Source organism: Ptychodera flava, chromosome 12, assembly GCF_041260155.1.
Source record: "Ptychodera flava strain L36383 chromosome 12, AS_Pfla_20210202, whole genome shotgun sequence".
NCBI lineage: Eukaryota > Metazoa > Hemichordata > Enteropneusta > Ptychoderidae > Ptychodera > Ptychodera flava.
In genome coordinates, this window is record NC_091939.1 from 8,036,145 (window position 1) to 8,058,512 (window position 22,368).

Consider the following 22,368-nt stretch of genomic DNA (forward strand, 5'->3'; position numbering starts at 1 on the left):
TCCCTAACGACCACGCACTGCCCAGTAGACTCTCTCACTGTGGTTTTATCACTGTTATCGGATGGTTAGACTGAAAGATCTGTCGCTCGAGGGCGCTCTCTACGCTCCCGCTCGAGAGCGCCCTCGAGCGACGGATCTTCCAGTGTATCGGATGGTCTACTTCATTGATTATATTTCAAAACTAATTTCATTCATTTAAATTTTCGATAACACATAAGCATAATATGTTCATGCTGTGCAAAACGCATATTAGATGAATACAATGTGTCAAGCAAAATGAAATAACACTTATCCGGAATATCGCCTTTGTAAAACTCCCAAAATCATAGCTATGAATATTTATTACCTGAATCCTTGTCGTTGTTGAACCCGCACTTCCGAGATTTAGGTGAACGAAATTGTCTGATTTTAACATTTAACATATGATAAGGCAACAAATAAATTGTGCTGTTCCGATAACATGGTTTTCAAAAATAGGGTAGGTAGGTAAATACGCATTTTTAGGGGTTCAAACCCTGTGGCTGTTAACAGTTTCATCATATTGTTTGTAAGGTATGTGCAACGATGAATAACATCATAGGTTTCACTCTATAATTCTCGTGTGATTTTTTTCTTTATTTGTCGTGTGCGTGATTTTACGATTTCTTTCTTTGTTTTATTTCCGCGTTTATGTAGCTCTTTAAGTCTAGGCTCGTTGGGTAAAAATAGGGTTGGTAGGGTTATCGGAACAGCACAATTTTTGGCCCAATATCAAAGAAGGGCAAGGAGTAGAGAAATGCTGAACGTACGGATGCTATGAGCCAAACACATATATTGTGCTATTTATTACTGTGCAGTAAGCATGCGGAATTATTTTTGACATTAAAATTTCGCCTGTTATCCAATATTGAACGGCAGGTGAGCTCCTTATAAAGTAGTATTGTATATTATTGCGGTTGTCCCATTGATCATTCGAGAGAAACGATCGCTATCTTTTTACATAATTTTGCAAACAGTGTATGACATAAGAATTCCGCTGTATTTATGTATTCCACGTCTTGAAAGCGAAACGTTTGGTAAAAGCCAACCTAGCAGGAGCTGTAGAGAATGACACAGGCATGACTAACGAAATTCCTTACCCTCAGTGGCATTCGACTCCATTTAGATTATCGTCCCCGACTAATTTTATGCCGCGGTTTGGCCATAAAGTGTATGACGTTAAAGCGTATCGAAGTGTTCGTTCAACTTGGTCAAAAGTATGTTACCAGTATCGTTTAGGGTAGAGCTTCCTTTATGATGCTCGTTTCAATTGACGTCAATTTATGCTCATTAAATCACGTATCACCATCATTTGAATGTATGCTTATTTTCATGACACAAAAGTGCGGCTTGGTTGCTTAAATCGATTAGGAAGAGATTCTTTACAAGAAAAGAGAGAGAGAGAGAGAGAGAGAGAGAGAGAGAGAGAGAGAGAGAGAGAGAGAGAGTATTACAGCAACTGCCTATCATGAATAAAATGTAAACTACACAAGAGAAGACAGTATTGTCTGGACATTTGATTTGCGCTAGTACTTCTCCGACTGCCAAGCAGTTTCAACGAAATTCACGTTTTCATCAGAGAAGACAAAATTCATGAGAATCAAGTGGATCAAGTAAGCTTGTGATTTCGAACAGCGCATGGATAGTGTCGCCTACCAGAAACCTTTATATCATGACAAAACCCTTTCTTTTGAGATCAGAAAGAGACAGACAGAGACAGAGAGACAGAGACAGACAGAGGGAAAGAGAATCTTTACAGTCATAAAGTTGGGCAGTCATCACCTTACACTGATAAGTGAATTCTGAGACAAATTTGTTGTAATGTCGACCCTAATTGCACAACAATATGCCATTCTTCTGTCGTGGGTTCGTAGCCGAGAGTTGAGAAATAGCGCCCCCAAACGACCTGTTCGTGGCCAGTTTGAAACTTTCTATTATGTCTAAAGTGATTTGCTGGGAAAAATATGAAACATGGCATTCTGTAAAATGACCTATCTGGAAATGTGCTTGTTTAATTAAATTTCCACTTTACAAATTTTATACTTCGATATGCCAGTATATCATTGTTGAATATAGTGACCTTCACGGATCCCATCGTTTCGGTCAGCCTTGCAGTTTAGGACTACTAGTTACCCATAGTTAACTCGAACTAGTTTCTTTGGGTTTGCACGAAATCGGAGGAAATAAGGTATTCATTTCTTTGTGACTTTGCGCCAATAGTCGAATAAGGATAGTCGGACATGTTCAGTGGATTTTAATAAGTATCATACGATGTGCTCTCCTGAAAACGGTAGTTTCAACGGCGTCACCGTTGGTGGCAGATATGAGTTGTGGGGGATGGTTGCTGATTGGTCTCGGTAACGGTTGTGTTCGTCTGATTTTTTCCCAGCCGCAAACCTGGCATATCTCGGATTGCAGCTTCCGTAAACAGTCTTTGCCTTGTTGATATCGAGTAAAATGGTCTGAGGATACATCGGCATTTGACAGCATGCAATAAAACATTATCACCAATGAATACATGGGGTTACGGGCCCTCAAAGGCAGAAGACTACCAGTGCTCATTATGCAAGGCAGATTGCCACCTGCTCTCGATCCATAGACTCATTATTCCGGTAATAATATAAATATCCGGAAACAATATATTTATTGTTGAACTTATCGGAATGGTGAATCTCGTTCTTGAAGCCGAATCCCACGACTTTGTGAGCTGAGTTTAAAAACTGAAATTCTAAATAAAGGAGATAAGCTTATTGGTGTAGTGTTTCGACATGAGTGTATAGCATTTTCAACATACACCCAACGTGTCACCCAGAAGGAATAATACATCAGCAGGTGTATCCCATATATTTCTTTTTAAGCTTATGTGACTTTCCCATATTAATATTTACAGGGACAAGTCCATGACATACACATCTATGGGATAACAGTAACCTCGTTCACGACACATTTTTGTCTCTTTATTCTTGGAAACATAGCCGCACATAGACTTACGTTTCACGACTTTCAGCTTCACGCTATATTTGTACTGCGCCGTCTACGATGAATTCCACACAGAATTAACTTAAAAGTCTGGGATGTTTCCAAATTTGACAAAAACCGCTAGATTTGAGCAGGTTTTTTCTTGATCCGGTATGTATTTGACGATAAAGGCTGGGCATGAATCGTCAGGACCAAGCAATTGAACTTCAAAGTGCCTTTCAGCCAGCGTTCTGCGAATCATATTACTACCGTCAAGCTGTAAAGAGGTTCTCATTGGTTTTAGTAGCTTGCAGACAATAATCAGTAATAGTTCTACTACATAGAACCGATCAAATGATCAATAAAATGAGTCACAATTACACCTAATAAGATGGCATTCCAATCGCTTTCAAACTGAGTAATTACTCTGTTGTGTAACCTCCTTTTCAAAAGGGACAGTTCTTAATCGCTTGATGTAAAGACTTCGGCCAATTGCTTGCGTCATAAAATCTCTGCTCAGTTTGGCACAACTGAGCAGTTTAACGTACGCAACTATCCAGATTCATCTTTGAGCGACAAGAGAACAGTTTTTAAGGAAGAACATTATTTATCAGTTTCGTTGAACTCAGAAGTCTAGAGTGGTATTTTCTGCCGAAGCATATCTGATTGATAAGCAGTCTATTTTGTTTAGAGTTATGATGGCTGACAATGCGTTAAACCATCAAAAAGTTTCGGATGAAAAATCGCTATTCATGAAAATAGTGAATGCTGAATTGATGTAGCCTGTTTAAGATACATTGCGTGCTTACAGGACTTTGCTCGGCACGCAATGTTGATTTTCAACATCCTACATTGAGTGGAAGACACACATAGAATTGGTAGAAACGAGACCTGACTTGTAAATGGCAATTAATGGTTTAAAATGCTCGTACTTTTACCAGTACTTCAGGCATTCTCTAAGAGCACACATTTGGTGTCCCTCGCAAACACAGCCGCCATCGCGTTGCCTATCTGTTCACGACCGTAGACTTTCCAGCTGACCAAACAAACACCGACTTGCCTAAATTGAAGTAGTTGAGAGTACACTTATCAGTCAAACCTAGTAAAGCAAGATAGACAGAAATTTGGTGTATTTAGAAACCAATGTTCCTTAGGATGGAAAGTCTACGCGGAGATTCCTTCCCAAATATTAAACTTTTGTCTTTAGAATCATTAAGGCGAAAACCTGCATAAAGCCGACCTCAATCAATTGAATTTAGAAGTTATGATAAATTGATGTAGACGTGAAATGCACCGTATTTTGGGAATGCGGCGTGCGAAATTATGATTTAGGCTTTCGAATAAAAGAGGAATTTGTTGAACTTCAAAGATGGTATCTGCATGCCAAATGCTAAAATTGCCTTTTCACGTCGACTCTCTTTACTTGGTTTTTTGTGAAGTATGAACATATGAGAAGCCCAGTGAACTGTACGTGTTCCCCTTCTTCCGTCTGACAGTATTTTAATGGCGGGAAAAATAAAACAAAGGTAAAAATCTAATAGTTCCAAGTATTGGATTTAAGTTTCGTCACTGTCAGTAACATTAAACCATTGACCGTGTGAGAAGTCTGTGCTCTCCGCGGCGACTTTTACCATTAATTACGTGGTTGTTCATGTCAAACTACGCCCCAGCAGACAATCGACACAAAGTCGAGAAGCGCATTCACAATTACACCTGCAGGCAAGAGACTTGTCTTTTTAAAAAGACAATGGTTTCCTTCTGTGCCTGGTCACGCCGTCAATTCTCAAATACCATGCTTTGTATTAATGTCCCCTTTATCGAAACAGGGCATGTCAGACAGAATTATGCAACATCCAACAGGTTTGTTATCACGTATACGAGTCCTTGGTGGTGTTTTTGTTCTTCGTTTGAATTGTGTGATGGGCAACACTAACTCTGATATCAATTAACGTAAATCAGCCTTTATGCGTTCGGGAAATATTCTTGACGGGGCCTTTGTCGTAACATGAAACATTGCACAAGGATTTTCTCACAGTATCGCCGCTCCCCCTCCGGCACCCCTACTTTAAAGTTCATTGATTTTATTGCACCAGAGTTTGCTTCTAAGATGTGTTATGCCAAACATGGTTACTGGCATGGAAACGTCAGACAGACAGACAGACAGACAGACAGACAGACAGACAGACAGACAGATAGACAGACAAAGTATGATGGGAAAGAAAAGCGACAAAAATATGAATTTGAAAATTGGATGAAGGTTGTGAGGAAAAAACAGACGTTGAGAGAGAGAGAGAGAGAGAGAGAGAGAGAGAGAGAGAGAGAGAGAGAGAGAGAGAGATATTCAAATGAAGTCAAGACAAAGATACTGATTGAAATATACAAAAGGAAATAAACATGGTCTTCCAATTTAAAAGCCCGCTCTGTTGAAATCCGTCTATACATTGTTGTTACCATCTGACTGTTGGTAGCCAAGAAAAGGTCATTTAAATCCCATTTCGGTCTTTCAAATGAATGTTTACCTACTCGGTTGCAACTGAAAAGCTTTTGTATCAAAGGGCGTTGTGTAGTGGTCCGCTCAGGGTGTCCACTAAACTGTGGCGATTGAAATTCATTTGTTTGTCGGAATCCTAGGTTTTGACAGTCGAAGTTAGTGTTTGCGCCCAAATTAAGTCAATGTTTGCTCGGTTTTCAATGGAGTTTGAATGTCAAGTGTGAAAAAAAATCAATAGGATAATGTAGTTGGTCGGATTCGGGTTGACAATTTTTCCCCTTTCGTTGTATCTTTTCTGTTGTTGTCGTCAGCATCTCGCGTTGTTGCTTGTTACGTGCACGCACCCACAGATCGCATTTCACTCGGGTCAATCATATTGTTGTCCCTACGAGAAAGCTCATAATAAAACAAGATGCATGCGCATTTCGATATTCCCAAAATGATATCATATACATATTCCCAAAATCATATGCTGCGCAGAAATAAGAAATGTAACCCCGTCTTTGGTTTGTTAGAGCATAAATGGTAGTAAACTGAGGTAATGTCAGCGTCTGTATCACGTTCATCCTAAGAGTTGTTCCCCCTGTTTGAAAACTTCACGGCCAACCGAAATGTTAATACTCCCACCCTCATCTATGGCCCTCTCTCCTCCCCTCCCCACTGACAGTAGCTGCCATGGCACCATGCTTAAAGAAAATTTCTGTCGGGATAGGGCGGAGATTAGGTTGTACGCACACTTCAAATGCCAACTATAGATCTTTGGTTTCCTATTTCACGAAAGAGCACCGACACACCAGGTATGAATAGAGCATGGTCCTTAAGCGTGACAGAAACGAAAGAATATCCAATTTTGTCGGTGTATTTTCTCCGGGTAGTGTTATAGTAACTGGGTCCCTAACGGCACCGATTGGTCCTTTGTCCCCATAGAATAGTTGGAAATCCTCTCAAAGGCGCTACCAGCCAAATAATAAGCATTTGTGCCGATAGAAAAGTACAATACAGTTTGTTCTCAGCGATAGCTGGCTGGTTTGATTGCCGTATTCTATGTACCATAGAAACCTAGCTCTTTAAGATAAAGTTTTCAGTTACTGAGCCCGGTTGTAAAAAGTATTCGCGGTTGTGAATGTATGAAGAACTAAACACAAGGCACACAAGGCACAGGCACAGACAAGAAATATCCAGCACCTTTACTTGCACTTGTTGTATTTGCACTTGTTGTATTGAAATCAACAGTTGTTGTGATTCTGTAGATCAATTTTGTAGACATCTTGGAGCAGCCTGCTGTTGGAATCCAACTCAATGAAACACGACGGGTTTTCCACTGTTTCAAGGGAAGTGCTGTATACACTAGTACTCTCATGCATTGAGTTCAGTTGACATCCAAGGGGACATTTTCAGCATTCTGACGACAGCAGGACGAGGCACTGGTTGTTACAAAGAGCAAAATTTAGGGCAAATGTTTAAACAATTACGTCAAATGTCCCTAAACATTTCGAAGAGAGCAAAAAGAAAAAAAAAGAGAAACGTGAGAAAAAAATTCCCGAGATAGCTAAATATTTATTGCATCATTACTCTATTAAGCGAAAAAAGAAGTTTTACATCCTCGGAACAGCAGCGAAGTACCAAGTTTTGAGTAACATTTCGATATATACTCAGTTTTTTTATGTAAGTCCACGAGGGATATTGGGCGTTTCCTCCCAATGAATTTCTTTGCAATGTATACAGAATTCAGGATCCCTCAGAATGACAAAAAGGAAATTTCTCAAGCCAATAATTAAAGAGAGAGAATGATCTTTTTATGATTATATATATATATATATATATATATATATATATATATATATATATATATATATATTATATATATATATATATATATATATATATATATATATATATATGATATATATATATATATATATATATATATATATATATATATATAATATTGCAAAATTACTTCAAGTATAAAGTAATCGTGCATATAACAATATCCAGGCCAGTTTTTCCTCGGGATGTTTTATCATTTACATGCATAAGATGTACTATTGCAGTACAGTTCTATCTTCCTACAAGCCAAAAATTGTAGAAACGTGATCGGGGATTAAAACGTCACAATTGCTTTATTGGCGCCCTTAACATCTTCACCCATTTTTCTCTGACACGCCTGATTCTAACGCTGAGCAAGTTGAAGGAGGCAATACCACGGCTTATTAACCAAGCACAGCGATGTAAGTCGTGATGGCCTGATTTTTTCTTCAACAAGTCAACACGCAACCGTCTAGATCTACATGCAATTGTCTTCAAAAAGATCCATATTTTCAGTATAGTTTCACACCCGCCTGATGTAAACGAAGTTTTAAAACAGAAACACAGCTTGAGCTTCTGCGGACACTACTTTGCCACCAAATGGGTTATTAAACTAAACTCGCGTATTCACTGGCCAGGAAGGACTTACCCTAATCTTCCAACACAAGACTGTAGGAAAATACTATTGATGGACTTCTTAACTTCTTGGAGCATTTCTTAAAACCTTATCGATGTCAGAAGCCACCAGTGAAAATCTATTGTAGGAAGTTTGTGACTCAACAATGGAGGAACGATAAGCTTCGACTAGATTCGTATTGACAACAAAAAAGACAAGACTGGGTTTTCTTTCAAGGTTTGAAAAAAGTTGCAATCCGCTTATTCGGTATTGGGAAGTAAGTACAGTTGGACAATAGTGCACCAGCGAGAAAGATCGGACGGATTTTGTTTATCTGTCTTTCCCAAAAAGACACAAAAGTAAACCAATTCAAACGTTAAGGCGATTAGAATAGTGGTCTTGTATGCTTTGCATATTGAAGAATATAACGGGATTAAAACAAAGACGAGAAAACTGTCTCCGAGTCAGACTGGGGGCAGGGTGCAACGTCTACTGGGCCACAAACCGCAAAGAAAGTACAGACCCGATTCACCTCACACAAAGTGAACTTGAATTTTCATTCTCTCTATTTGTTGGACTGAGCATTTGTAGCAAAAAAGACCCGAAGACATGCAACTTCGGTTAAGGGGACCCTATTGAAGCAAAGCTCCTTTTGAGGGGATTGGACTTGCACCCTCTGGTGGCTTTCTTTAAGTCCTTTGAAAGCTAATTCACAAATTTGAATGTTATCAGCGAGGTGACTGGTTGTAAACAGCGTACGGAGAACGTAACGACGCATATCATGTTGATGGAGCTGTAAAGAATAATTCTCCGCTCAATTTTGATCGTCCGTAACTAAGAATACTAACCCTAAAATAATTCTGTGTAAGCCTTCAGTAATTTCTTTCCTCCAGCGACTCTCACACGCTGACACGGTTATTGCGTGGTGGCATAGTTTCACCTGTGCGACGGAGATACGAGTCGCGGTTGCTACGAAGCAACAAAGGGCAGTCATTCAAATACAGACACGATATGCGTCCGCGGACGTGCAGATTTTCCCGTTCAGATAAGACAGATTGGAATGTTTAGAAGCTTTTGTAAGGGGTTTAGATGGATGTCTTTGGTGTTTGTTGCTATCTTACTATCCAATTACCTATATCTCACTGCAAATGGTCACCTCCAAGGTTATACGCGATAATGTGCGTAGATATTGTGGCGCGCAGGCTCCGTACATTACAATTTCCTTCCATTCAGAGACCCAAAAAACATCTAAACAAAACGAAGGGAGTAAAAATTTACCGTTTAATTGGCCATTTTACAGCAAAATCTATTTAGCTTCAATAAAACATGTTGTTTACTTAATGGCGTATCGAATTCCAAGCCTCGAGCGCGAGCTAATTATGTATAATATGATAATTCAGTTTTGATGATACCTGCATATATTACGAAATGGCACTTTAATACCTGTACCGAATAGCTACTAGCTCAATTACCTATTGTTCGGTTACCCGCTTTGTCATAACAGTCTTTTGTTGGGCATTGTCGATAGGCCAGTTGAAATCTAGGCGGTACGAAAACCGGATCAATTCGAGGTTCTCCTATAAACCTTATCGTTTGTGTATAGCCTTAAGCGGCTTTCTCATTGGCTAGCTAAATGATCGATATACGCCTGTGTACAAAGAGTCACCACAGTAGAGGATAGTGGGCTTTCGATCAATGTGGGTTTTCTACGCGCGGCTGGGATATATAGATCAGGCCCCGGCAACGTGAGTATTCAATTACGTATACGCGTTGTTTACATCGCCATGAAGTCTAACGTAAGTCGTGCTGTATTGCTGGCCGTCGTGTTCTGACTAACCGTCGCTGTCTGGACACACTTCAACTCCGAAACTGTACGTGACACCTGAGAGCACTGTGTGCGTGAGGAACTCATACAACAAAGAACAGGCACAATGTTTAATTTTACGCGTTGAAACTGCGCTGCATTGTTCCCTTGACAACGACTATCATACGAGCGTTTTGTGCCCGGGATTTCAGTAGACGCCTCAGGCGTTACATTTTGGGGAATATCAGGTGAGGTGACCGCCAACTTATATCGAGACTCTACCATCGGAATATCAGAATGAGGATATTTGTGACATTCGAAGACCGGAGGGACAGTCTGGATGTGAAACCTGCCGACGACGTGGCATCTTTGAAAGCCAAGACCATTGATGTATTTCAGATAGACACTCGCGGCGGGCAGTTCGTCGTACTGAACTACCAGGGCTCTGACTTGATGGACGATTGGTATTTGAGTGACATCGGGATACACGCTGGAGCAACGCTGAAGGCTGGCCTGCGCGAGGAGGTAAAGCCAACTTTGTATGTTTACTCGGCGTTCAACGACGAGACCATCGAGATTCTGGAGGATCTCAACCCGATCACGACCACCGTTGCCGAGCTGAAGACCTTCGTCGTCCGAAGATGTGGAATTCCCATCACCGTCTTCAGACTGGTCGCCATGGACGGTTCAGACATGTACGACGTCAACAGCTTGGACACTTACAATATAGAACTCGGAGCCACGGTGACCATGCTGACTTGGGACGGATGGAACGAGTTCCTGAAGGCGGCGTCGATCGGTCACACGGCGGAGGTCCTGAAGACCATGTCCTCCGACGACATGGTGGCGAAATACCAGTATCGCGTGGCGTTGTTCATCGCCGCACATCACGGACACATGGACTTGGCCACCACCATGCTGAAGCAAGGCGTTCGCTCCGACGAAGAAGTCGGCGACCACCCGACCAAGGAATGGTGCGAGTACGTCCATATTGACAGCAAAAAGACTCCCATCCACGAGGCCGCCGAACATGGGCAATTGCAAATACTGAGAATCTTTGTGTTTCATAACATATGTTGTGTCACCTGTAAAGATGGCAATGGTCTTACCCCGCTTAGTGTTGCTTTGAGAAAACAACAGAGAGAGGTAGCCTTGTATTTATTAACTAAGCAATGGTCCAGTGTTACGTACAGTGCCGTAACTTTACCCCTAACTATTTATTCACAGGTAAGAAAATGGTGCGACAAAGCCAAAGATAAAGTTTTGTTAATCTACGGGGCTGACAAATCTAGTCTCAAAATGCGTCGTCCGTACCGTCAAAACGGCGCCCTGTGCGGACAGGGTGTTCATGTGGACGGTTTCACTGAGAGTTATCAAAATGGCAGCCCCCGAGCTAAACCACCTGGTCGAATTAAATCCAATGCGTTAAGTCTTCTTCGGAAGTCGAGTGAGGGTAGCGAGTTCGAGGAAACCGTCCTGAGCGATAGTACAGCTGGTCAGAGTTCAGGTCTTTCTGAATATGGTCATCAGTCGCCGATGTCACCGGACAGTAAATTGCCACGAATCAGTGACAGCGAAGTTCCGAATCTCGTCGCCAAATACCGCCAACAAGTTGCAGAAAAGCGACGGAGACGGGCTTTCAGGCCTCGCAGTCGGAGCACCCATGAACGATCCATATCTCTGCCGCCAATTGTGAGTCGCATGCAAAGTTCATCGCACCAGGATCTCAGAGGCCCTTTCAGCGAGTCCGACTCTGATTCGGACAACATCGAAATCACGGCGAATTCGCACGAAAAGAGCACCTTTATAAGAACGTCAGCCAAGGGCAAACGACGAAGACCACGAGAGAGTTTGAAACTGCCAAAATTGACAGATGACAAATCAATGGACGACCTCGAAGCCGAGAAGAAAAAGAAAGACCGCGAAAAATGGAGACGACAACTTTTGGTAGACAATGCAGTACAGCTACCAGTACTAACTTGGAAGCGAAACAGAAACCCTTCTTTTACACGGGGACAAGAGGGGAAAACATTCCCGAAAAAACTATGAAATTATATGAAGGTATAATTGGCTGTTCGGCAAGAGAAAAGGCCATAGAATCCCTGGCCATTGCGACAACATTTAAAGAGAAACCGTGGCTGCAGCAAGTGCGTCTAGCTATGTCATTCTCCCAGCAACACATCAAACGAATATCGGTCCCCGAAAGCAACGCCGGAAAACAGGCTAGAAGCTCCAGCCTCGATACGGACGCCAGCGCGCAGAACGGTCACCCGAGCAGCACGGACCCGGACGAGGTGCGTCGAGAAAGCTTGATTGAAAACCAAACAACAGAGCAGCCATTAATCGCAGAGGTTAGCTCCAGTTGACAACGGAGCCAAGAGTTGGGCATTGTCGGACAAAAGCACGTTGTAATGTCACTCACTTGACCTCGGCTCACCCTGACATACAAATGGCAAGACACGGACAACAGAGCCCGTTACTAAGATTACCACTGACGAAAGAACACAAATCAAAGACCCGACAGGGCCGAGTAAAGTACACAGAGAACGAGATCAGCCTTGAACAGGCAATGCAGAACAACACCTCTGTATTCAGTCCATTTGTGGTACACTTTGTAGAATCAACATAACCGGACAGTACGATGGTCTTATTAAAAAATAAAAACCAGAATAAATAGTTACGGTAAGGTATGGCACCGTGCGTACACTGGAAGAAATATTCTTGACATATTTTTTTCAACTGCCTTGTAGGTTGTCAATGTGAACACTTTACATATATGAACACCATATTCACGTTAGTGGTAGCACAGTGGGGTCGCTGTACCGCAGCTCAGGTGACCAGGTGCGTACCGAGCACCTAATTATCAAACGCGTTTTATATTAGCGTGTTATAACGACCATCGATATGCCTACTGATGCTGTATTATTTAGGATGACATAACATATCAGACGGACACAGACTGTCCATATTGGCAGAAACCTCACTCATGTTTACATTTTGCTGGGGCGGCTTTGACACACAAACCGTGGGGCAGATAGTTGTAAATTTGCTGCTGATATCAAAGCAGTTTGCATGCGTAATTCCCACTACATTGAAATCGTTGTAATCGCAATAAATTGCATTCTTCGCATTCAATATGGCGGATCTATAGCCCTGGTAACCCCTTCGGCACTGTTGATGTTGTCGAGAAGCCATTGCTGTTCGGGTGACGAGATTTCACCGAGATTTTGTTCTTAAACACCTAAGAAACGCTCGTAGTAAAATACTCGTTAAAACGAGATTATAGGGTCCTTAAGATCCGGGCCTTGTTTGCCACTGTCACTGTCATTCCAATTTGTACCGTCAAAAATCGCTTAAAGGAAATATGGAAATTTCAAGATATTTGACTTGGTGTCTGATAAACACGATTAGCTCGAGTCGGCAAATTCAGACAAACGATTAACATGACCACAATATTGATGAAGTAACTACACGAAGGAAAAACATTCCCACAGAACTGTTTGATTTTTGCCCGATTTAACGCAGAGCAGGAATGTCCTACAATTGCAAAGCTCTCGAAAAACAAATTGGAACAGGATGAAGCGTTGACATAACTGTAGCATTTGTTATTTAAACTAATATTTACCCCTTAAAAATGTGAAGAACACATGCAAACACGGCGGCCGCCATATTGAATGCAAATGCGTGCACTGACAGATCCGTGATGTATCTTGCAAATACTTTTTGTCATCACAATCAGCTGTGCTTGTCCCTGGAAAGAACTGTGTCTCCTTGAACGAGTCACTAGTCCTTTGTGGAGCATCCTTGCCTTGATTTGTTTTACAAGATACTCGCCTTGTTCAAAGATTCTTTTCTTTTCCGATATACGGGCACCTGGGGCATTGTAACGCTTTAGAGGGTTTGTAGAAATAAGTTATCCTACTGTACATAACATCAAAGACAATTCATTTATTTTCGTCACTTTATCAAGAACTATGAATGTCGTATACAGATATAACTATTTTTAATATTTGTTATTTGCAAGATATTCCAGAAGGGAATATAACGCTATATTCAAGTTCTAGGATGTAGACAGTTGATTTTCTTTTCTCTACGTGAAACAAATATATTGTAGGCCTTAATGGGGCTATAGATGTACTGAATATGTAGTACTACTCAACGACACATACCGTTCTTACGAGGCGTCTCATGTATTTATTTTGTCAAGGAGACTTTAATTTGTACAGAAAACAAAATAAAATGCAGCATTTATTAAGTAATATCAAACAAGGGCTTGGCTCTCTGGGTTTATTAATGTGAGTTTACTCTTTCAAAGTAATATGGCTGACACAGCGCCGAGGGAAGTCATTATACGCTAATGACAGCGTGAAATTGACATGCGCCGTTATAACATACAGAGCAGAATGGCTTTCCAATTTCCGTCGTTAAAACCGGTATACGTTTCTAGCTCAGAGTGAATTAATGCCGCGGTAAATTGTATTAAAAACAGGTTGAAAAGAACAAAATTTATAAATGTGTTCACAATCCCTCACAGGCCATGTCAATATTAACAAATTAAGCCAGATTTTTGCGTTAGTCATAAGGTTTCCATATGTTCGAGATCCCCTTCACGATATAATTGCTAACATCACCCAGTGTCCGTGTTTACATTTATTTACTCGGGAAAAAAGGCGGTCGTGGGTATTAAGGGATATTTTGCCACATGACAAAAACAAGGTGGGATTTCAGATCGATATCGCGACTTTGAGATCGATGAATAAACAATGCCGTAATTCCAAAAATCGATGGCTGGGCAAATAGATGAGCGGGCAAATTAATGCGGAAACTCCGTGTTATAAATAAACGCAACAGCGTCGAGCAATTTGTTGGAGAAATTCTGCGCGAAGAATATGGCGTATTATGGGCACGTGGATATGTCTTGTTCGAATTGAAATTGACTAAAAAGAGTGCGGGCTGTGGAATTCATAATTTAACGACGTTGCCATGGTGAACGCCTCCATGTTTTCATCGATTGCCTCCTTGACAGAGACAGAATAAGGCAAGTCATCAAAATCAATGCCGTGAGAATACAATGTATCATTCTATAGTCATCTTCTGCCAGCCGAACACCGTCCGCTGCGCCATATTTGGATTTGGTCGCCTAGCAACGAAGAGTGATTTATAATTGAGATCCTCGTAACACGCATGACTTCATTAATGCACTTCTTTCGCAGACGAAGGGAAAGGGCGCCACTTTACCAGATTCATTTCTGAAGGATATATTCTGTTCGCGTTGTAAACTCAGCACAATGATTTAGTTTCCTATGTTTTAACGCGAAACGCCTGCAAAGATAAACAGGAGAGCAACATTGTTAAAACAGAAACCACTTTATGCATGTATTAAACACAATTTCATAATCCTGCAGGGCTGAACCATACACGTATCCCTCATTTATTTTCCAATTTGAACAGATATACTCAACTCTGTACGTCACAGGCATGAAATGTCATGTTTTCGCCGAAGCTTCTTGCGTTTACGTCAAATCTGAAATTATGTTCATGGAAAATAATGTTTTCAATATGCAATGACAGTCCCGAGTCATAGCATGTTTCAATAAAGACCTTTGAAAGAAAATACGTTGAAATTTTACCATGAAAGTTAGCATTCATCCCAGGCATTCATCGTCAGCGGGACTCACCACTCTGAGGGTGGCGTCTCGACATTTTGTAGGACAGGTTGTCAAACGAGAGTCGACAAAGCGAAGGTAAACACCGACGCCATGGCGCGGTCATTCAGGTTACAAGGAACATACATGCACAGTAACAAGAACGTGCATTCGATATGCCTTCGGTGAAATGGATAGGCCAGGACACAAGATGACTTGAGATTGCCGTTTCAAGGACGAGAAACAGTGCGTGGCGGAGCTTGTCGTTCCGTCGCTCGCCGATGAAAGGAATCCATTCTCAAGTATGCGATGTTTAGAATCTGCTATTGGTCTATCTCCGAGTTCTTAAATTACAACTATGTTATTTGTTCACACAAGGTAAGGCCTACCGCCTCACCTCGCTGCATAGACCCTTAGGATAAACCTTACAATGCACAGATCGATAGAAGTAAGACATGATTGATATAAAGACATTTAAAGACAGCATTAAAGTTGTGTCATGCAAGTAGAGCAAGGAAGAAAACAGAGATATTAATTGTTATTGCACTTGTTAACTAAGTGAACAAGGCTACGCTGAGTAGAACTTATTCAATATTCTAAGGTAAAACCATTTAATATGTTAAATTTTTTAAAAATCGTTAAAAAACTTATTTAATTTCAGGAAATTAGCCTTGCTTCTTCTCAATACATGGTGAGACCCGCATTGATGCATGAACAATATAAACTTTAAAAAAAAACACAGAAAATCAAAAGATACTCCGCTTTTGATATATCGATGTGCGGTCTCGATTTCGAACAAAGTTTACGAATGTTTATTTCAGTAGTTGAATTTTCAATTTTTTTTTTTGAAATTTACTTTTCCGTTGACTGGTCACCGGTGGCGGCAACACAAACGCGGAGGGCGATGACATGATACACCTGTTAATTAAGTTTAGTAACACACTTTCACCATTGTAGAATATTATAACGATTATAGCATACCCGTGGGTGTACTTATGGTATTGAATTTTTCATAAAAATGTCTAATTTACCCTCCATGGCACATTTTAATGGATTGCAACGAATCGACCGTCATAAAATCGATCTCGTCAGAGACAGTAAAACGTTACATCTTCAGAACACAAGCCAAAGATATTGCATGCAGTGTTTATTTATCGGGAAGCAAAATGTAAAAGCGAAAGTAGGCGTGTATTCCAAAAGGCTAACGACATGCGATCAGTAATCCGTCGGCAGTATGTTTTGTGTTACCATGCACTTATGGCGGTGTCAGAGACGGCGCTGGCATTCTTATGAACTGATGGATATCCCTCGTTTTATTCAAATTTCAGTAATTTAAAACTTTCTCCACCAGCTGTGTTTTTATACGACATTTGCTGGAAATGGATCGTAGCTGTTCAGTACATGATAGCTGAGAGCTGTAAATTATTAGGGAGGGGGGTTACATACATGTATATGTGCGGTGGCCATTCGCCATGTATTGCTGATTATGCGTAAAATATACAGGCGCTCTCAGGAGAATCTGTGTACTGTAACAATGCGTGTCAATGATATACATACCTGGTTGGGAATAACGTCGATTTTTTTTGCGTTCACGCTGAGGTTAATATGCGTGTAGCAAACAATGATGGCCAAATTTGTCTTTGTTCGGCTATTAGTCATCGAATCGAGAATAAAGCATACTCAGCAACGTCATTCAAGTTCACAGCAACAACTTGAACATGGCCAGGGAAAGGAGCGTTCAAATCAATTGGAGTTAATGATGCAGTATGGCGATTGAATGCTTTTGATGAGCACGGCCTTGTTGCCATGGCAATGCAAATGATAGAACTTGTTGCCATAGCAATCAGAGTAGTCGTGTGTTTGTGTGTGAGACAGACAGACAGACAGACAAATAGAGAGACAGAGAGACAGAGGTCGGAGGAGTGCGTGTGAGTGTCAGCAGATCGGTCCAGGAATCACTTCACCGTGAATGTGTCGACTAATTCGTAAACTAGCAGACGACAGACCGTCTTCATCGTCGTCGCAGTGACCGTGGAATAATTCACTCCCAGCTGAAGAGTATGAGCAACATTAAACCATAATAAATATAGATTAACGAAGGCACAGACCGGGATCGCCACAAACGCATTACAACGCGTGAGTTAGTTACTCAAATAATCGTACGTAAATCGATGTTTTTCAAAAGCGCCGCCCAAGCTCGGGAAGGTGTTGGACAGATGCAAGCTACCCCATAGTAACGGAGGCAAGTGAAACAAGGCTAGAGTTCATAATGATTTAAACTACGCTCAACAAAGACGCTGTCCTTACACAGCATAACGTCTTTGCCATTTGAACACTGAGACTAAAATTTAAAATTCGATGTCATCTCTTGCATCTGTGGGGAAAATAGATTCACAATAGCAAGGCGTGTATGTTTTGTGTATAGTCACGTGGATATATTTTGTGCCAGTCATTCTTCATCGGAGTTATTACAATGTATATATAAGCATAATAACTATCGACCATGATAAAATGGCTGACTGGTAGATTAAATGGGTCATACGTGGTAAGAAATCGATGAGACCATTTAAGTATCGTACCATGATTGAGTCAAATCGATCAAGGAATATTAGAAAGAATTGAGGCAAACGGGAACATGTAACAAATTTGAAAGCTATCTTCCCGGCCTCGTCTGCTGGAAGCAATCTAAATTTAAAAAACAAAAAAAGACACGCAGTAAATTTCTTCAACTCGAACAACACGCATTGAATTTCAGCAGCCTCAATACTGGCGATAATTGACATTTCATACTCTGTGCTATTGATATTGTTGTACGAATTATCTAGCATCTCCTGGTTGCTATGATTACAAAGACCCAAGGGTATAGACGACAGTATGTCGTCTGGAGACGGATAGGCTTACAATTAACTAATTGGAACATTCCATGGTCTATTAATAAATGCATTAAAAATGACCAAGCCCTGCACGAGTTGTTGGATATTACCATCATGGCTACACTGACAGATCTATAGAACTGCAAGCATATATATATACACATACACACACACACACAAACACACACACACACACACACACACACACACATACACACACACATATATATATATATATATAATATATATATATAAATATATATATATATATATATATATATATATATATATATATATATATATATATATGATATATAATATAATATATATATATAATTTTTCATTATTATTATCGACAGCTAATGATCACACATACGTGTATGCATTGCCTGTAAAGGGAAAATTTCAATGTTCGCCGCTGGTGGCGTTTGAACAAATATTCCTGAAACGAACGCTAAAGTTTGATCGATAAAAGCCGCAATCGAAGGCTGCTGCTTTGCGAAATGTTAAATGTACGTCTTTTTAAATCTCAAGTAACAATGTACATGACATGTCGGTGCTCAGCAGAATGGCTGTCTGTAAGGGTCGGTCATCAACCTTCTACTTTATTCTACCGTCAAGAACTTTCGAAAATTAGGCCTATGCCGGTTGTAGTTCGATAAAGGTCTACATATATATGGCATACCTTCGCGTAGAAGGCTATCTTTATTCTGTGTGTAAATCGCTATTCATCGAGACTAATTATCGTCATGACAAAGTCGGTAGTTGGAAAAATGCCAAAGCAATTCAGTTTCATTGAACGTTTCACGGTGACAAAAAGTTCTCTCATAGTGTCACACACATTCCAAACTTACACGAGATGCCTTCAAATGACTGACGGCCAAGAATAGGCAACACCTAGGCCAAAATTCGACGCGCACACAAGGGTTGAGATACATAGACTGGTTAACGTAAAGGATTTGAAGGAAGACAGATAATTTGTGAAAATTTACAGTTAGCAAGAAGCACGAACGTATTTTTTACTCTACAATAAAACGAAAGTTCTAAATTATATTATGTTGGGGGCGCACCATCGTCAACCAAAAGGCACATTTTCTGGACAGAAATCCAACTATGCCTCTACAGATAATACTTTATACATTATTCTCAATTACATTATAGTTTTGTCAAAAACTACAAAAAGTTGGACAAAGTTTTTGATTTTTGGGCTAAATTTTCAGCGTCGAGAGACCTTGAACTCACTCTAATAATTACATTGCATTTATATTTTTAAATCTCTCATGTTCAAAGTCTGATTTTCAGACAAACCCTTTGTGTGCTTGTTTGCTTATCTACTGTTATGTAGGCATGACATTTCACGTTGGCGGTGGACATAGCACTATCAAAGTTTTATTGATGAATAAATATATTTCAAAAATCCAAATGTAATAATATGAGTACTTTTTCTCAACTCGTTTCTCCCATATTTCAGAAAACTTTAAAAATAGATTCTGAAATTCTGTTAACTCAGGTTCCCCCTACACTTTATTTTTCAAACAACAGAAGTAACCAAGGGATGATGACTGTGAGGAGGTCAACAACAAATACTGAATTATGTTGGGTTTACTCACTAGTCTCAAACACCACGACATGTAAATTTTTTCATAAGTAACTTCCTCATGAACTTTTGCACAGAAATGCATTTCTGTACAGGGCAGCATGGCCAACACAGTGTGATCAAAAAGTGGTATGTAATATGACATTGTGTCACTCATGAAATTCACTGTCTCGCTATTTTATGCTATTGTTTTGGGTTTTTTTTGTATGAATATATTTCTTTTCTTATTATAACCTTGAATCACTGTTTTGGTTTCTCTTGAGTAACTTCCTCATTTGTTTTTGTAACGCTTTTCCTCCCTTCAGAGGGAAGTTGTGTGACTAATAATAGAGCTAAAGCTATTGCAGCACTTGGGTATAATAACACAATTACAATGTGAGATGATGGAATGTTTCAGCATGTCTTACCATTCCGGAGTATGCCTAGCAATCAACATTTTTGCCTCCTGTCCATTTCATAACAGTGTGCACACTGCCTCCCCATTATTAGTATACATCTGAATTTCATCTTTTTCACTTGAAAGTGATCCAACCTATATTAATTCATACCAATATGTTTTTATCTAAGTTTGGAACCGTGAACAGGTTTGGAAAGGAAACACAAAACAAAATTTTAGAGATTGTCAACATCTTCAGGCAAAAAAAAAAACACTAACACCAAAAAGATGATTTTGCATTTTTTTTTCCAACTTGTAATATTTATTACAGAATGGTCTATATCTAATACAGGACTATATACAAAGTATTGTTTGTGTGTGTAATTCACAACAATGCAGGAGAATTTTGCTGTTATTCATCAAAGGGCTAGTAGCTGTAACTTATGGTGCTTTCACCAGTTTTGTTTTTGTATGTTAACTGCAAGTTCTTGTTCAACTCCCAGAATCATGATAAAACACCTGCTATTTACCTTGTGAACACTGAATCTCAAACCTTAAAATGCACTGTTTTTGTCTGCATCTGAATTCTAGTCTGGATTGGAATGAAACTTGTCAACAATAACGATGGAGCTTAAACATGTATTGGCATAGTTGACAAGCTGAACACTGTGTACCTAAACATGTTTTGGGGAGTTGAACAAGAAACTGTATTTGACATTAAAACTAAAGTGGTGTAAAATCATTAAAAAATAGGGTTACTGGCCCTTCAACACATTCACAATCTTGTATCTTTTGCAGCATATTTGCATAAACAGCTTACCACAAGTACATGAGAAGGCATTTAACATTTATGGGCAATGTTACACTTGGCTACTACATTATGGGAACTGTGGTTCAAGCAATTATATCCATATATGGTATCATGTTTAATGTGGCTAACCAATAATCTTTGCACATTGCCATACATGGGTTGTAAAGCTCACACTGCACATCCCATATATGGTGAAATACAAAGATTTGCTACATTGTACATGATACCATATTAGGAAGTCCAGCTCATCCAACTTGCGATATATATATAAACATTCATTTACATAATATCTTGCGCAGTAACAATGTTTGAAGATTAATGTACAAGTTATGAGCTAAGTCTTTCCAATCTGACAAAACACCATTTCAAGTACAAAAATATATCGTACAATAACAATCTGTCCATTTGCCAATGCTACAAGTTTCCTGCACTACAACATCTCTACACAGCAAAGTATCCCATATTCTCCAAAAGCCAGGCATGAGAAAACAACTACCTATATTAGCAAACACTTCCAGTGTTTCAACTAATACACATTCTCAGGCATTATTCATTATACACAGGGAAGTTGCAGATAATATGACAAAACGAGTCAGTGGGGCCCATGGGGTTGCACTTCAAAAACTTCTGGATCTTCTATCCATTGAATACAAATGCTCAATCTTAACAAGCTGACATGAAGACATGAGAAATAAACTTGAGAAGCCCTTACTAACTGGCATTCAGTTATAATATTGAGGCTGTTTTTGACTTTGTTTTTATAAGACTAGACTATGTCCTTGACTTGATCCATGCAGCACTGTTAAGTAGATACATCTAACAGCTGAGAGAGAGTAGCATAAGATGATATTATGTTTTGAATTTTGACGGAAACCAATTTTTCCCTCAGTTATCACAAATTGCACGCTACATACACAAGAGTTTGTACTTGTGCAGTAACAATTTTCAGATTAGTAAAGTGGTTTGTTACTGAAACCGGTCAGCAACATCTCTATCCTCAATCAAGTCTTCAAATCCAAAATGAAAAGAGGAAAGCAAATTTTGTACCAACAAAGGACATCATTTTTTTGTTTATTTCCCTAAAGAGTGAATAAAGTAACTGACATCCATTCTAAAATTAACCATAAGGAATGTGACTGACTTTAAGACTTGACCATGTCATCCCCATCTCCCTGTTTAAGGGTCCATCCATCCCATGCAAAACAATGGGATATACCATTGTTTTGTAGTGAAAGGGTTGTATGATTTGTTAAACCCTATAAGCCTATGTGCGAGAGAACTAAAAAACCTTCTTACTCATCCGTTACTGATATAAGTACTCTTTTGATACAACTTAAGTATTTACATCAAAGATCATTTTTTTTAACCTG

At 39.8% G+C, this 22,368-nt stretch overlaps 1 protein-coding gene across 1 annotated transcript; it reads left to right on the top strand.

Moving 5' to 3' along the window:
• The first annotated feature begins 9,421 nt into the window (after positions 1-9,421).
• LOC139144883 (protein ANKUB1-like) lies at positions 9,422-13,965 on the top strand. The gene has a single exon (XM_070715706.1). It carries the CDS (start codon positions 9,994-9,996, stop codon positions 11,743-11,745), a length of 1,752 nt encoding a protein of 583 aa, XP_070571807.1. The 5' UTR covers positions 9,422-9,993; the 3' UTR covers positions 11,746-13,965.
• The last annotated feature ends 8,403 nt before the right edge of the window (positions 13,966-22,368 follow it).